The 16948-nt window shown below is 48.1% G+C and overlaps 1 protein-coding gene across 3 annotated transcripts in view; it reads right to left on the bottom strand.

Annotated features, from left to right (window-relative positions):
* cfap43 (cilia and flagella associated protein 43) overlaps positions 1 to 16948 on the bottom strand; it is a 293334-nt gene that overhangs the window by 52203 nt on the left and 224183 nt on the right. For all 3 annotated transcript variants that reach the window (XM_068053204.1, XM_068053205.1, XM_068053206.1), the window contains 6 exons: positions 10763 to 10966; positions 8340 to 8546; positions 6951 to 7040; positions 6067 to 6147; positions 2762 to 2887; positions 1685 to 1804 (listed from right to left, as the gene is read on the bottom strand). In XM_068053204.1, the coding sequence (XP_067909305.1) occupies positions 1685 to 1804; positions 2762 to 2887; positions 6067 to 6147; positions 6951 to 7040; positions 8340 to 8546; positions 10763 to 10966 (828 nt within the window). The remainder of the gene's footprint in view (positions 1 to 1684; positions 1805 to 2761; positions 2888 to 6066; positions 6148 to 6950; positions 7041 to 8339; positions 8547 to 10762; positions 10967 to 16948) is intronic.

Below are 16948 nucleotides of genomic sequence, written 5' to 3'. Positions count from 1 at the left end.
ATTTCTTCTGTGGCAAGAGGAAACACTGGTTCTCTGCCGCGGTCCTGAGTCTCCCAATTGAGGAGGGCGGTCAGTCGCTGGTGTGCATCCACACCCAGGTTGCGACTCTCCGCCTTCGGACCTTGCAGAGATACCTGTCGGTCGAGCGTCCTCCCAGATAGTGTGCGCTGGACACATTTTTGTCCGCCAGTGTCACTGCCTTCAAGCCGACACGCAGCTCCCGGTGGAGACCGTTAGCCGCGCCTCTGAGGGTGTTGCCTGTCTTTTACCGGGATCTATTCCGAGTCTGGGACATGGTCGCCTCCAGTCAGGGCGCTCCCCCGCCGGCGGAGCAGAGTGCCTCAGCTGTCCGAGCTGACCCCCGCTCGGCTGGGAACAGCTCATCGGACCCAGGCCCCGCAACTCTCCTCGGGAGCCGGTCCCGCACAACCCGAGCCGCCTCTCGGAAATGTCCATCATGCCATTCCAATCGGCGCGGAGGGGTTTCCTGTACGGGCTGTTCCTGCACACACTCCACTTCCTTGCCCTCGTCAGCCGGCTGGACACGCCCTGGCGGTCCCTGTTGCCATCTGGCGGTGAGGGGAAACTCCGATGGAGGTCTCTCTACGCGGGAGTCTTCCCTCTTTACATCGGGGCCTGGGGTGGAGGGTGTTGCACAGGGCAGTCCTGTGCGATAGACTTTTAAGTAGGATCACGGACTCCCAGGCCGCATGTAATTTCTGCGGCCTGGACAAGTCTGTGTTCCACGTATATATGGAGTGTGCGAGGTTGCAGCCCCTCTTTGAGTATCTGAAGGGGCTGCTCCTCAAGTTCTGGTTGTACTTCAGTCCCACGCTCCTGATCTTTGGGCACCCGGTGCGGAGGGGCGTGGGCCGGGAGGGGGATCTCCTCGTCGGTCTGCTCCTGGGCCTGGCCAAGGTGGCAATTCACAGGTCCAGGCTGTGGGCCGTCGGGGGGTCTGTCCTCCCTGATTGGCTTCTCTTCTTCCACTTCCGGGTGTCCCTGGAGAAGGAGCATGCGGTGTCCGCTGGTACGCTTGAGGCCTTCCACGACCGGTGGCACCACAGGGACTGGAGTGCATCATCAATGCCGAGAATGGCATTTTAATTTGACTTTTTTGTTTATTTATTCGATTTTAATAAACTTATTAAAAAAATATCTATATAAAGGGGCCTGAGGAATAAAGGCCCCCTCGACAGGGTTAGATACAGAGTAAAGCTCCCTCTACACTGTCCCCGTCAAACACTCCCATGACAGGTACAAAACGGGGTTAGATACAGAGTCAAGCTCCCTCTACACTGTTTCCATCAAACACTTCCAGGACAAGTACAGTACGGGGTTAGATACAGAGTAAAGCTCCCACTACACTGTTTCCATCAAACACTTCCAGGACAGGTACAGTATGGGGGTTAGATACAGAGTAAAGCTCCCTCTACACTGTCCCCGTCAAACACTCCCAGGACAGGTACAGTACGGGGTTAGATACAGAGTAAAGCTCCCTCTACACTGTCCCCGTCAAACACTCCCAGGACAGGTACAGCACAAGGTTAGACACAGAGTAAAGCTCCAACTACATTTTCCAATTATGTTGCTAATTTGGCGACGATGTCACTAAGCAGACACAGTCGCTGGACACTAGGTAAGGTGCTGGTCTCAGCAGAATGAGCGGTTTGTGAGGATTTACCTGGTAGATGATCATTTCAGTTCTCACTTTCTTATCAAAGAGTTTGTTCATTGTCTCATCGAAGATGCTTGTGCTTTCTGCAATTGAACCCTGTAGTTTCTTGAGCTCAGACTCCAGTGTCTGTGAAACAGTTGAGAAATTAGTTCTGCCTCAGCGGGACAAACAAACTTGTAAAACAGAATCACCAAAACACGTGCTCACACACATGTATGCATATACATACACACGCTAGCTGATTAGAAGCCCACACTCCAGCTGATTTTCCCCATCCCTTCGCAAGGTGCTGAGCTCGGGTGCTGAGCTCTTGCCCCAAATAATCGTCAGAATTAGGGCAATTGCAAGGAGCTCATTGACTTCTTTGTCACTAAGACTGAGAGCATCCCTACTGCATCCCTCCCTTCCCTTAGCCCACTGGGCTAAACATCCCCCTTCCCTCGTCCTGAATTCACATCTTTCTCTAGTTTTCCTCCTATATTTCCTCATGCGTTCTTCGAGCATTTGAGACCCAGCACCTGCTCCCTCGATCCTATTCCCACAAAGCTGCTGACCATCCAACTTCCCCTCCTCATCCCCATGTTAGCTGACATTGTTAACAGTTCTCTCTCCTCAGCTTCTGTTCCTTCTCCTTCAAATCTGCCGTCCTCATCCCTCTCCTCAAAAAAACAACACTTGACCCATCCATCCTTGCAAACTACCACATCTCCGCCTTCCCTTCCCAAAGTCCTTGAATGTGTTGATGCCTCCGAGCTGTCCCGATTTTGCCCAGAATCCCCCCCAATCTTTTCTGCCTGTGCCACAGTACTAGAACAGCTCTCATCACAGTTACAAATAACATGCTAAGTGACTGTGGCAAAGGTAACAATTCCTCCTCCTCCCTAGAGGGAGCACTGCACTGTTCTGATGGAAGGTGACGGAACTGAAACGTTAACTCTATTTCTCTTTCTTCAGATGCTTCCAGACTGGCTGAGTATTCCCAGCACTTTCTGTTTTTATTTCAGCTTTTCTGCATCTACAGTATTTTCCTTTTTATTTTGTGCCTGCTGTTCTACCTTCGTAAGCTAAGGGTGTCCTGTTTACCTTCCTGTACTTGTCCTTCTCTTCGTTTAGTTCCTGCTCCTTGATGGCATATTCTCTGGCTTGTTTGATCTGCTCCTCGGTCCACTCGTATTCCGGTTTGTCCATAAAGTACGGTACAGGGATTTCCTGAAAGGAACCAGTAAGAGAAACTGCTAGTATTCAGTGAAAATACCCTGCTGCACTGGTCATTTGTGAATCCACAACAGAAAAATATTACAAGTGAAGGAGTTCATTCCGTGCCTGGATTGCCAGCCGTGGCTCAGTGGGTAGCAATCTCAACTCTGAGTCAGAAAGTCCTGGGTCCAAGCCCAATCCAGAGACTTGATCACACTAACTAGGCAAATATTACAGTGCAACACTGAGGGAGCACTGTCAGAGGGTCAGTACTGAGGGAGTGCCGCACTGTCGGAGCGTCAGTACTGAGGGTGTGCTGCACTGTCGGAGAGTCAGCACTGAGGGAGCACTGTCAGAGCGTCACTACTGAGGGAGTGCCGCACTGTCAGAGCGTCACTACTGAGGGAGTGCCGCACTGTCAGAGCTTCACTACTGAGGGAGTGCCGCACTGTCAGAGCGTCACTACTGAGGGTGTGCTGCACTGTCGGAGAGTCAGCACTGAGGGAGCACTGTCAGAGCGTCACTACTGAGGGAGTGCCGCACTGTCAGAGCGTCACTAGTGAGGGTGTGCTGCACTCAGAGGGTCAGTACTGAGGGAGCGCAGTACTGTCGGAGGGTCAGTACTGAGGGAGCACCACACTGTCAGAGGGTCAGTACTGAGGGAGTGCTGCACTGTCAGAGTTGACTGTCTTTCAGATGAGAGGTAAAACCGAGGCCCCATCTGTCCTCTCAGTTAGACAGAAAAGATCCCATGGCACTCTTTTGAAAGGGAGCAGGGGCATTCTCACTAGTCTCCTAGACACCTAGCCTCCCTGTGGTTCCTCACTCTAGTGCCCACTCTGGTAAGAGAATGGCAGGCTACCAGGCCATGAGGTCTATCACACCAGGAATCCACACACACTCTGATAGCAGTGACATGCAGTGACCTGTCGATACTGAAGACAAGAGCAACAGCCCTATTGCAAATTAAGCTGCAAACAACCTGGAACCCGAGGTCTCAGTAGAGAAAGGCCATTCACCCATCTGACCAGGCCCCAACACAGTTGTGGTTGAATCTGTTTTTAGGATGGATAGTCTCTGGCTGATGTTCACCCAACAGGATAGGTCAGGAGTTAAGACATTAATTAAATTTGCTGTAACAGGATGGTGGACTGCAATTTTATTCAATACTGGTTCTATCAGTGACATCACAGGAAAGCTGCAAGGTGATTGGCTGGTGAGTCACTGCTGTTAGGGAATAGCTCTAAATAGCTGGCTTAATAACTAAGGTAAGAAAGGTCTACAGTTTATTTTCATATATAGTAAATGGTGTTTTTTTTTTAGGGAGTTCTGGGTACTGCCTGTGTGGAGTTTGCAAGTTCTCCCTGTGACCGTGTGGGTTTCCGCCCTGTGCTCCGATTTCCTCCCACAGCCAAAGACTTGCAGGTTGCTAGGTAAATTGGCCATTGTAAATTGCCCCTAGTGTAGGTAGGTGGTAGGAGAATTGAGGGAAGGTGGGGATATGGTAGGGAATATGGGATTAATGTATGATTAGTATAAATGGGTGGTTGATGGTCGGCACAGACTCGGTGGGCCGAAGGGCCTGTTTCAGTGCTGTATCCCTCTACGGACACCTGTCATAAGCACACTTTTCAGTTTAAGGTGAGGGGCGGGAGGTTTAAGGGGGATTTGAGGAAGAACTTTTTTACCCACAGGGTGGTGACGGTCTGGAATGCCCTGCCTGGGAGGGTGGTAGAGGCAGGTTGCCTCACATCCTTTAAAAAGTACCTGGATGAGCACTTGGCACGTCAGAACATTCAAGGCTATGGGCCAAGTGCTGGCAAATGGGATTAGGTAGACAGGTCAGGTGTTTTAATGCATCGGTGCAGACTCGATGGGCCAAAGGGCCTCTTCTGCACTATTATTCTGTGATTCTGAGATTCCATTACCCTTTTTGATTATTTTCTGCACTTGCTTGTGGCATTTTAAAGATCTATGCACCTGGACCCCCAAGTCTCTTTGGACATCCACTGTACTTAACCTCTTCCCATTTAGAAAGTACCCTGCTCTATCCTTTTTTGGTCCAAAATGGATATCCTCACACTTGCCCGCATTGAAATCCATCTGCCACAGTTTTGCCCACTCACCTAGTCTGTCAATATCTCTGTGCAATTTTATGCTATCATCTAGACTGTCTACAATGCTGCCTAACTTTGTATCATCAGCAAATTTGGATATATGACTTACTATGCCATCATCCAAGTCGTTAATGAATAATGTGAATAATTGAGGCCCCAACACAGATCCCTGCGGGACACCACTAGTTACATCCTGCCAATCGGAGTACTTACCCATTATCCCCACTCTCTGTCACCTCCCACTCAAACAACTTCCTATAGCCACAACATTATATTTCCACATGGCAAACTGCACCTGTAACTCACCAATCTTATTAGCAACACTCTGTGCATTTACATACATTTACATTAACATTGGGCGGCACAGTGGCGCAGTGGTTAGCACCGCAGCCTCACAGCTCCAGGGACCCGGGTTCGATTCCGGGTACTGCCTGTGTGGAGTTTGCAAGTTCTCCCTGTGTCTGCGTGGGTTTTCTCCGGGTGCTCCGGTTTCCTCCCACAAGCCAAAAGACTTGCAGGTTGATAGGTAAATTGGCCGTTATAAATTGTCACTAATATAGGTAGGTGGTAGGGAATTATAGGGACAGGTGGGGATGTTTGGTAGGAATATGGGATTAGTGTAGGATTAGTATAAATGGGTGGTTGATGTTCGGCACAGACTCGGTGGGCCGAAGGGCCTGTTTCAGTGCTGTATCTCTAATCTAATCATTGATTTGGACTTTATGCACATTAACCCTGATTTAGACTTTAGCCTCTCCTCCTGTGGTGGGCTGCACTGGAATAGCTTGGCACTGGTCCAAGTCTTGGAGGCTGTGCTAGGATGATGACCACAACAGGTGCCAGCTTAGTGACTGCCATCTCCAGTTTTGGGACGAGATCTGAGGCTGCTGTCACGAGTAGGGAGGATCCAGTGTTGTATGAGGATGGTGGCTTATAAACCACAGGCATGGTCCCCGATCCAGAATTATCAACTGGATGCAGTGTTAGGTTAGAGACCCACTGCACGACAGTCAATTCTGGACACCCACTCTGTGCACAGGACATGCGCTGTCATCGAGTTGCTAACTCTCTCACCATTTTCAGAATGTCTGACTTCTTGGTCTCCAGGACTCCTCCCATCATGTCTTTCAAAGCGCGCTCTCTCCAGTTATCAGCCTAGGAACAGAGTGGAGGAGAATCAATGGCACAGACTCATCATTCCTTTCAGCGGGTTACAGTGTGTGAGTGAGCAGCACTCAGCACATAGGCAAGAAATCACTGTCCAATACCCAGTGGAGCTGAGGCAACTCAGTTTATATCATGGTTACAGGACTGAGGTTTACCACAACAATGCTGAGACAGGATTACTGATTGGCACAGCCAGGGAGACAAGCAGAAGTTGGCGCAAATGCACCAATCAGCAGCAGGCACCAAAAAGGTGTTAAAGTTTCAGCCGGGACTCTTCAGCAGTATTCTGTGAAGTTCTGAGCAGCCCAAGAAGCCCACACACCTGAAACCATAAGCTGTCCCTTCTTGGACAGACCTGCAGTGCATTACGAGCATTCCATGGACTTATTTTGGATTCCCAGCACTCTGTTTCACTTTTATCCAAAAACTGCATCAATCAGCACATCCTGATATTTAATACATAAAAAAGTAATGATTGTAAATAAGCTCTCCTCGTACTACTGATGTCATCACACTATGGAACTACTGTATAGAGCAACCAGGGCAAATCTTTCGCTGGTACTGACGCAGCTCATGTGTGTCTCAATGTCAGCTCCTGTATATGAATGATACACAGTGAGTAAAAGGGAAGATTTGGCTTCGCAATGGGTAGTGATCAGTGCTGGGAACGCTGCCTGATTATGATGGACTTTCAGTGCAGAACGTTCTAGCAATGAAACTCACTAGCAGGAACCTTCACCTCCAAACACCACCCGCTCCCCCCACCCTTCCGTAAACAGTTTGCAAGGTACCTTAGCAGCCAGTAGCCGCAGCTGTTCAGCCTTGTACTCTTCCTCCAGCTTACGTTTCTGCTCTGGGGTGAGGTAGCGCTCAACTGTGATCTGAAGGTAAAGAGAGAAAAGCATTGGGCACTGAGTGAAGCTTTTGTCAGATTCATTTTCAACCTGTACTGGCAAACAAATGGGCGGCACAGTGGCGCAGTGGTTAGCACCGCAGCCTCACAGCTCCAGTGACCCGGGTTCAATTCCGGGTACTGCCTGTGTGGAGTTTGCAAGTTCTCCCTGTGTCTGCGTGGGTTTCCTCTGGGTGCTCCGGTTTCCTCCCACATGCCAAAGACTTGCACGTTGATAGGTAAATTGGCCATTATAAATTACCCCTAGTATAGGTAGGTGGTAGGGAAATATAGGGACTGGTGGGGATGTGGTAGGAATATGGAATTAGTATAGGATTAGTATAAATGGGTGGTTGATGGTCGGCACAGACTCAGTAGGCCGAAGGGCCCGTTTCAGTGCTGTATCTCTAAAAAAATAATACGCATGAGGGCTGAGACTGGCATTTCAAAACCCAAACAAGAACTGCGAGGAAGTGAGGGCATCAGGGAAAAGAACATTTAGCATCAGGCAGCTGCTACAATCTGCATATAACATTGGTGCCAGCTCACTGAAGCACCGATACCATCTGGAGGGGTAGCGGATTATGGCTCTGTACCTACACCCACACCTCAACACTGAGTGGCGGTGCAAGCAAGTGGTGACTGCCAGGAACAGAGGAGCAGGAGGAGGCCAATCAGCTCTTCAAGCTTGTTCCGCCAATAAATTAGATAGTGGCGATCTGTATCTTAATCCATTTACCTGCCCTGGTTTTGTAATACTTAACACCCTTACCTCACAAACATTCATCAATCTCAGTTTAGACATTTTCAATTGACTCCCAGCCTCAGCAGCTTTTTGGGGGAGAGTTTTCCAGATTTTCACTCCCCTTTGTGTGAAAAAACGCTTCTTGACATCACCCCTGAACAATCTGGCTCCAATTTTAAGGTTATACCCTTGTTCTGGACTCCACCACCACCAGAGAAAATAGTTTCTCCGTATTTACCCCTTCAGGGGTGCTACTGATCAAATAAGATGTCAAACTCAGGGTGGATGTTAAAGCTGAAACGGAATCGGGGCTCCATGAAAGTGCAACTGAATGGATTCATTGGGTCTTATTGATCCAAAGGGTCTCAGTATTCTCTGGTTCCATCATGCTCTCTGTTGGTACAGATGGTAGCGAACACCCCCGGCCAGGGTACTGCCCTGACTGGCTGGACATGTGACGAGACCCAAGGAAAGTGTGGCGAGCACAATTCATTTAAAAACATGGGAAAACAGAAAGATAACCTCCTATAGTCCAGGCATTACCTCAGAATCCTGGACTTCAAACTCTCGCTCAGGCAACTCCTTGTTACTCATCATGGGCAGCCAGATCTCCTCGTCCATGTCCAGCTGCTCCATGATTTCCTTTATCCGCACGGTTCTATCCTTCACTCGGGCAATTTCCACCTCCTTTTGCTTATAGGTTGCATCAAATTCCTTGTTGAATTCGGTTTTGATATTATAAATCACATCCTTAAGATGAGAAAAATAATAATGAAATGTCAGTTTCATTCACATCAGCAGAGGTGGGATACCAATCGTGGGTTTGGCGATGAGGATACCAATGCAGGAACAGGCAGGAATTTCTCAGCATGAACATAGGGAAAGGGTGAAGCTCGGCTTGGTGCCTGAGCTGGCTGCATGGCTTGCTGTAGACCCAGTAAATGAGCACCAACACTTTCCCCACTGCTGCTGTTCAATGTCCCTTCCCTGAACAGCCAGCTGTGAGAGGTATGTAGCACAGTACCCATTTTCTTAGCAATGACTTTTATTAGGTGAGTGTACACTCGCAGCTAGAGACCACGGAGTAGTCACATGTTTAAAAGTAATCAATGGATACCCCAGTCTGGACTGTGAATTCTCGAGTATACACCATTTACCACAGCATGCTAATTACTACTCTGCTTCAGTTACTGACATTTCCATCTCTGAATCAAAGGCAGGTTGTGTGCTGTGACTTCAACATGTGGGAGTTTGTGGGGAGCATTGTAATCCCAGATAACCAGCATTGCCAGTTCTGATGAAAGGTCACAGACCTGAAACGTTAGCTCTGCTTCTCTCTCCACAGATGCTGCCTTACCTGCTGAATATTTCCAGCACTTTCTGTTTTGATTTCAGTTTCCTAACTCCCTGCGTGAGCGGGGGCCACATTAACTTCCCTGTAATATTTGTACTCTACTCAATACAAAATTGGCTCAGTGGCAGGAAGCAAAGAGTAATTGTTGATGACTGTTTTAGCGACTGGTGGGCTGTTTCCAGTGGCGTTCTGCAGGACTCAGTACTGGGTCCCCTGCTTTTTGTGGTGTATGTTAAAGATTTGGACGTAAATGTAGGGGGCATGATCAAGAAGTTTGCGGACAACACAAAGATTGGTCGGTGGCTGAGAGCGAGGACAGCTGGCAGCTGCAGGAAGATATTGATGGTCTGGTCAGATGGGCAGAATGGAATTCAACCCGGAGAAGTGTGAGGTGATGCATTTGGGGAGGTCAAACAAGGCAAAGGAATACACAATTAATGGGAAAATACTGAGAAGTGTAGAGGAAGTGAGGGACCTTGGAGTGAATGTCCACAGATCTCTGAAGGTAGGAGGATAGGTCGATAAGGTGGTTAAGAAGGCATATGGAATCCTTTCCTTTATTAGCTGAGGTATAGAATACAAGAGAAGGGAGGTTATGCTGGAACTGTATAACTCATTGGTTCGGCCACAACTTGAGTACTGTGTGCAGTTCTGGTCACCTCATTACAGGAAGGATGTAATTGCAATAGAGGGTACAGAGGAGATTTACGATGATGTTGCCAGGACTGGAAAAATGCAGCTATTAGGAAAGATTGGATAGGCTGGGGTTGTTCTCTTTGGAACAGAGAAGGCTGAGGGAAAATCTGATTGAAATGTACAAAATATTGAGGGGCCTGAATAGAGTGAAGTTGAAGGGTCTATTCACTTTAGCAGAGAGGTCAGTGACAAGGGGGCATAGATTAAAGTGATTGGTAGAAAAATTAGAAGGGAGATGAGGAAAACTTTTTTCGCCCAGAGGGTGGTGATGGTCCAGAACTCACTGCCTGAAAGGGTAGTTGAGGCATAAACCCTCAACTCATTCAAAAGGAGTCTGGATAGGCACCTTAGGTGCCGTAAGCTGCAGGACAACGGACCAAATGCTGGAAGGTGGCATTAGGATGGGTGGATCATTTTTCAGCCGGGACAGACACGATGGGCTAAGTGGCCTCTTTCTGTGCCTTAAACTTTCTAAGATTCTATGATTTCTATGAACGGTTGTTAATGAAACTAGGAGAAAGCAGAGTCACAGAGGTGGACTGCAGAGAACATACATGGCAGGAGGAGGCAATGGTGGTACAGATTTCAGGTATGGCAGTTTAGTAAACTACTGCCTCTGTCGATGGACTTAACTCTCGGCTCAGGAGAGAAAGAAGCTTCCATTAATACAGATTTATGATAGGAACAGCAGTAAACAGGAAACACAAAAGACCATTTGGTCCATCAAGCTGAGACCTTCGAAGACTATACAGAATTTACCCTGGAGTCATCTTGTTCCCCTCCCACTTGTACTTAGCAAACAGTAGCAAGCTTAGATCACTATACGAGCTATAGTCTGAAGCAGCAATGTGGAGAAAGAACAACGGCCTTGCAGTAAGATTTTTGTGTGTAAATGTATTGAACATGGTTTTCTCACCTGTAACAGGACGATCTGATTAATCTTCTCATCCTTTGTGTGCAGATCTAACTGTTTGTACAGGTAACGGTTTACCACACCATACTGGCAGGTCAGGCTGCCTTTCAATGATGTATTCTCTTCCTCCTTAGAGTCTTCATCCTCTGCCTCCTCATCTTCCTTCTCATCTTTCTTAGGTGGGGTCTCAACAATGTCTTTTCGAGCCTGCAAGTACAGCAATCCATTTTTTCCATTATTGTGTTGACAGTTAGCAACACAACCCATATTCTCATCTCCCCTCATAGTTCCTCGCTGGACCCACCAGCCTGCTCCGCCAATCAACGAGACCATGGCTGATCTTCTACCTCAACGCCATTTTCCTGCACTATCCCCATATCCCTTGATATCTTTAATATCTAGAAACCTGTCAATCCCTGTCTTGAATATACTCAATGACTGAGCCTCCACAGATATCTGGGTTAGAGAATTCCAAACATTCACCACCCTCTCAGTCAAGAAATTCCTCTTCCTCTCAGTCCTAAATGGCCTGCCTGTTATTCTGAGACTGTGTCCCCTCAAACCAGGGGAAACATCCTTTCTGCATCTACCCTGTTGAGCCCTGTAAGAATTTTGTATGCTTTAATGAGATCACCTCTCATTCTTTTAAACTCTAGAGAATACAGGCCCAGTCTCCTCAATCTCTCCTCATAAGACAATCCCACCATCCCAGGGATCAGTCTGGTGAACCTCCATTGCATTCCCTCTATAGCAAGTATATCCTTCCTTAGGTGAGGAGACCAAAACTGTACACAATACTCCAGGTGCGGTCTCACCAAGGCTCTATACAATTGCAGTAAGACTTCTTTATTCCTGTACTCAAATCCTCTTACAATAAAGGCCAACACACCATTTGCCTTCCTAATTGCTTGCTGCACCTGCATGTTAGCTTTTAGTGACTCACCGGGAGGGCGGTGATGTAGTAGTAATGTCACTGGACTAGTGACCCAGAAGCCCAGGCTAATGTTCTGGGGACATAGGTACGAATCCTACCGCAGCAGATGGTAAAATTTGAATTCAGTTACTAAATCTGGCATTAAAATCTAGTCTAATGGTAATGAAACCATTGTTGATTGTTGTAAAAACCCATCTGGTTCACTAATGTCCTTTAGGGAAGAAATCAGTTGTCCTTATGTACAGCGATGTGGTTGACTCTTAACTGCCCTCTGAAATGGCCGAGCAAGTGACTCAGTTGTATCAAATCATTACAAAGCCTAAGAAAAGGAATGAAACCAGATGAACCTCCCAGCATCAACCTAGGCACTGGAAATGACAATGACAAACCCAGCCCTGTCGACCCTGCAAAATTCTCCTTACTAACATATGGGAGTTGTGCCAAAGTTGGGAGAGCTGTCCCACAGACTAGTCAAGCAACAGCCTGATATAGTCATACACAACGAATCATACCTGACAGACAATGTCCTAGACACCACCATCGCCATCCCTGCCCCACAAGCAGGGTAGATCAACCAGAGGTGGTGGCACAGTGGTATACAGTCAGGAGGGAGTTGCCCTGGGAGTCCTCAACATCGACTCCAGACCCCATGAAGTCTCATGGCATCAGGTCAAGCATGGACAAGGAAACCTCCTACTGATTACCACCTACCGCCCTCCCTCAGCTGATGAATCAGTACTGTTGAACACCAACTGGAGGAAGCACTGAGGGTGGCAAGGGTACAGGAATGTATTCTGGGTGGGGGACTTCAATGTCCATCACCAAGAGTGGCTTGGTAGCACCAGTACTGACCGAGCCGTAAAGGACATAGCTGCTAGACTGGGTCTGCAGCAGGTGGTGAGGGATACAATAAGAGGGAAAAACATACTTGACCTCATCTTCACCAATCTACCTGTCATAGAAGCATCTGTCCATGACAGTATTGGTGGGAGTGACCACTGCACAGTCCTTGTGGAACCGCGGTGCCATCTTCACATTGAGGATAACCCCATCGTATTGTGTGGTACCACACCATGCTAAATGTGACAGATTTCAAATAGATCTAGCAGCTCAAAGCTGGGCATCTATGAGTTGCAGAATTGTACTCAACCACAATTTGTAACCTCATGGCCCGGCATATTCCCCACTCTACCATTACCATCAAGTCAGGAGACCAACCCTGGTTCAATGAAGAGTGCAGGAGGGAATGCCAGGAGCAGCACCAGGCAGACCTAAAAATGAGGTGTCAACCTGTTGAAGCTACAACACAGGGCTATCTGCATGCCAAACAGCAGAAGCAGCATGTGATAGACAGGGCTAAACGATCCCACAACCAAAGGATCAGATCTAAGCTCTGCAGTCCTGCCACATCCAATCGTGAATGGTGGTGGACAATTAAACAACTGACAGGAGGAGGAGGCTCCACAAATATCCCCATCCTCAACGATGGGGAAGCCCAGCACATCAGTCCAAAGACAAGACTGAAACATTTGCATCCATCTTCAGCCAGAAGTGCCGAGTGGATGATCCATCTCGGCCTCCTCCTGAGGTCCCCAGCACAGATGCCAGTCTTCAACCAATCCAAGTCACTCCACGAGCTATCAAGAAATGGCTGAAGGCACTGGATACTGCAAAGGCTACGGGCCCTGACAGCATTCCAGCAATAGTACTGAAAACTTGTACTCCAGAACTATCCACACCCCTAGCTAAGCTGTTCCAGTACAGCTACAACACTGGCATCTACTTGGCAATGTAGAAAATTGCCCAGGTATGTCCTGTGCACAAAAAGCAGGACAAATGCAACCCTGCCAATTTCCTCCCTATCAGTCAACTCTCAATCATGAGCAAATGATGGAAGGGGTTGTTGTTAATGCTATCAAATGGCAAAACCAGCTCACTGACACTTAGTTTGGGCTCTGCCAATCCCACACAGCTCCTGACCGCATTACATAGAGCATAGTAGTAATCTCAGGATTGTTACCGGTGCCACGTGCTAGTGAGGCTAGAAACAGGGAGCGAGTGCAGCTGAACACGTGGCTACAGAACTGTTGTAGGAGGGAGGGATTCAGATATGTGGATCATTGGGATACCTTCTGGGGAAGGTGGGACCTGTACAAGAAGGACGGGTTGCATCTGAACTGGAGGGGCACCAATATCCTGGGCGGGAGGTTTGCTAGAGCTCTTCGGGAGGGTTTAAACTAGTTTGGCAGGGGGATGGGAACCGGAGCCACGGATCAGTGGATGGGGTAGCTGTTGAACAGGCAGATACAGAGTGCAGAGAGTCTGTGAGGAAGGTTAGACAGTTGACAGGGCAAAGTTGCAGCCAGTATGATGGGTTGAAGTGTGTCTATTTTAATGCAAGAAGTGTCAGGAATAAGGGTGATGAACTTAGAGCATGGATCAGTACTTGGAACTACGATGTTGTGGCCATTACGGAGACGTGGATATCACAAGGGCAGGAATGGATGTTGGATGTTCCAGGGTTTAGATGTTTCAAAAGGAATAGGGAGGGAGGTAAAAGAGGTGGGGGAGTGGCATTGTTAATCAGGGATAGTATCACAGCTGCAGAAAGGGAGGTCGTCGAGGAGGGTTTGTCTACTGAGTCATTATGGGTGGAAGTCAGAAACAGGAAAGGAGCAGTCACTTTGTTGGGAGTTTTCTATAGACCCCCCAATAGCAACAGAGACATGGAGGAACAGATTGGGAGGCAGATTTTGGAAAGGTGCAGAAGTAACAGGGTTGTTGTCATGGGTGACTTCAACTTCCCTACTATTGATTGGAACCTCCTTAGTGCAAATAGTTTGGATGGAGCAGTTTTTGTCAGATGTGTCCAGGAAGGTTTTCTGACTCAGTATGTAGATAGGCCGACTGGAGGGGAGACGATGTTGGACTTGGTGCTTGGCAACGAACCAGGCCAGGTGGCAGATCTCTCGGTGGGAGAGCATTTCGGTGATAGTGATCACAACTCCCTGACCTTTACTATAGTCATGGAGAGGGACAGGAGCAGACGGGATGGGAAAATATTTAATTGGGGGAGGGGGAATTACAATGCTATTAGGCAGGAACTGGGGAGCATAAATTGGGAACAGATGTTCTCAGGGAAATGCACGACAGAAATGTGGAGGTTGTTTAGGGAGCACTTGCTGCGACTGCTGGATAGGTTTGTCCCGATGAGGCAGGGAAGAGATGGTAGGGTGAAGGAACCTTGGATGACAAGAGATGTGGAACAGCTAGTCAAGAGGAAGAAGGAAGCTTACTTAAGGTTGAGGAAGCAAGGATCAGACAGGGCTCTAGAGGGTTACAAGGTAGCCAGGAAGGAACTGAAGAATGGACTGAGGAGAGCTAGAAGGGGACATGAAAAAGTCTTGGCGGGTCGGATTAAGGAAAATCCCAAGGCGTTCTACACTTATGTGAGGAACAAGAGGATGGCCAGAGTGAGGGTATGGCCGATCAGGGATAGTGGAGGGAACTTGTGCCTGGAGTCGGAGGAGGTAGGGGAGGTCCTAAATGAATACTTTGCTTCAGTATTCACTCGTGAGAGGAACCTGGTCGTTTGTGAGGACAGCGTGGAACAGGCTGATATGCTTGAACAGGCTGAGGTTAAGAGGGAGGATGTGCTGGAAATTTTGAATGATATGAGGACAGATAAGTCCCCGGGCCAGACGGGATATACCCAAGGATATTCCGGGAAGCGAGGGAAGAGATTGCCGCGCCTTTGGCGATGATCTTTGCGTCTTCACCGTCCACTGGAGTAGTACCAGATGATTGGAGGGTGGCAAATGTTGTTCCCTTGTTCAAGAAAGGGAATAGGGATAACCCTGGGAATTATAGACCAGTCAGTCTTACGTCGGTAGTGGGCAAATTATTGGAGAGGATTCTGAGAGACAGGATTTATGATTATTTGGAAAAGCATGGTTTGATTAGAGACAGTCAGCATGGCTTTGTGAGGGGCAGGTCATGCCTCACAAGCCTTATTGAATTCTTTGAAGATGTGACAAAACACATTGATGAAGGAAGAGCAGTGGATGTGGTGTATATGGATTTTAGCAAGGCGTTTGATAAGGTTCCCCATGGTAGGCTCATTCAGAAAGTAAGGAGGCATGGGATACAGGGAAAGTTGGCTGGCTGGATACAAAATTGGCTGGCCCATAGAAGTCAGAGGCTGGTAGTAGATGGAAAGTATTCAGCATGGAGCTCGGTGACCAGTGGTGTTCCACAAGGATCTGTTCTGGGACCTCTGCTCTTTGTGATTTTTATAAATGACTTGGATGAGGAAGTGGAAGGCTGGGTTAGCAAGTTTGCCGATGACACGAAGGTTGCTGGAGTTGTGGATAGTGTGGAAGGCTGTTGTAGGTTGCAACGGGACATTGACAGGATGCAGAGCTGGGCTGAGAAGTGGCAGATGGAGTTCAACCTGGAAAAGTGTGAAGTGATTCATTTTGGAAGGTCAAATTTGAATGTGGAATACAGGCTTAAAGACAGGATTCTTGGTAGTGTGGAGGAACAGAGGGATCTTGGGGTCAATGTCCATAGATCGCTCAAAGTTGCCACCCAAGTTGATAGGGTTGTTAAGAAGGCGTATGGTGTGTTGGCTTTCATCAACAGGGGGATTGAGTTTAAGAGCCGCGAGGTTATGCTGCAGCTCTACAAGGCCCTGGTTCCACCACACTTGGAATATTGTGTTCAGTTCTGGTCGCCTCATTATAGGAAGGATGTGGAAGCTTTAGAGAGGGTGCAGAGGAGATTTACCAGGATGCTGCCTGGACTGGAGGGCATGTCCTACGAAGAAAGATTGAGGGAGCTAGGGCTTTTCTCATTGGAGCGAAGAAGGATGAGAGGTGACTTGACAGAGGGGTGGGTACAAGATGATAAGAGGCATAGATAGAGTGGATAGTCAGAGACTTTTTCCCAGGGTGGAAAGGGCTATCACCAGGGGGCATAACTTTAAGGTGATTGGAGGAAGATTTCGGGGAGATGTCAGAGGTAGGTTCTTTACACAGAGAGTGGTGGGTGCGTGGAATGCGCTGCCAGCGGTGGTAGTAGAAGCAGATACATTAGGGACATTTAAGCGACTCTTGGATAGGTACATGGATGATAGTAGAATGAAGAGTAGGTAGTTAGTTTGATCTTAGAGTAGGTTAAAGGTTCGGCACAACATCGTGGGCCAAAGGGCCTGTACTGTGCTGTACTGTTCTATGTTCTATTACAGCCTTGGT

This window comes from Heterodontus francisci, chromosome 20 (assembly GCF_036365525.1).
Source record: "Heterodontus francisci isolate sHetFra1 chromosome 20, sHetFra1.hap1, whole genome shotgun sequence".
Lineage (NCBI taxonomy): Eukaryota > Metazoa > Chordata > Chondrichthyes > Heterodontiformes > Heterodontidae > Heterodontus > Heterodontus francisci.
Note: the sequence above shows the minus strand (reverse complement) of the source record. Positions and strands in the feature narration are given on the sequence as shown.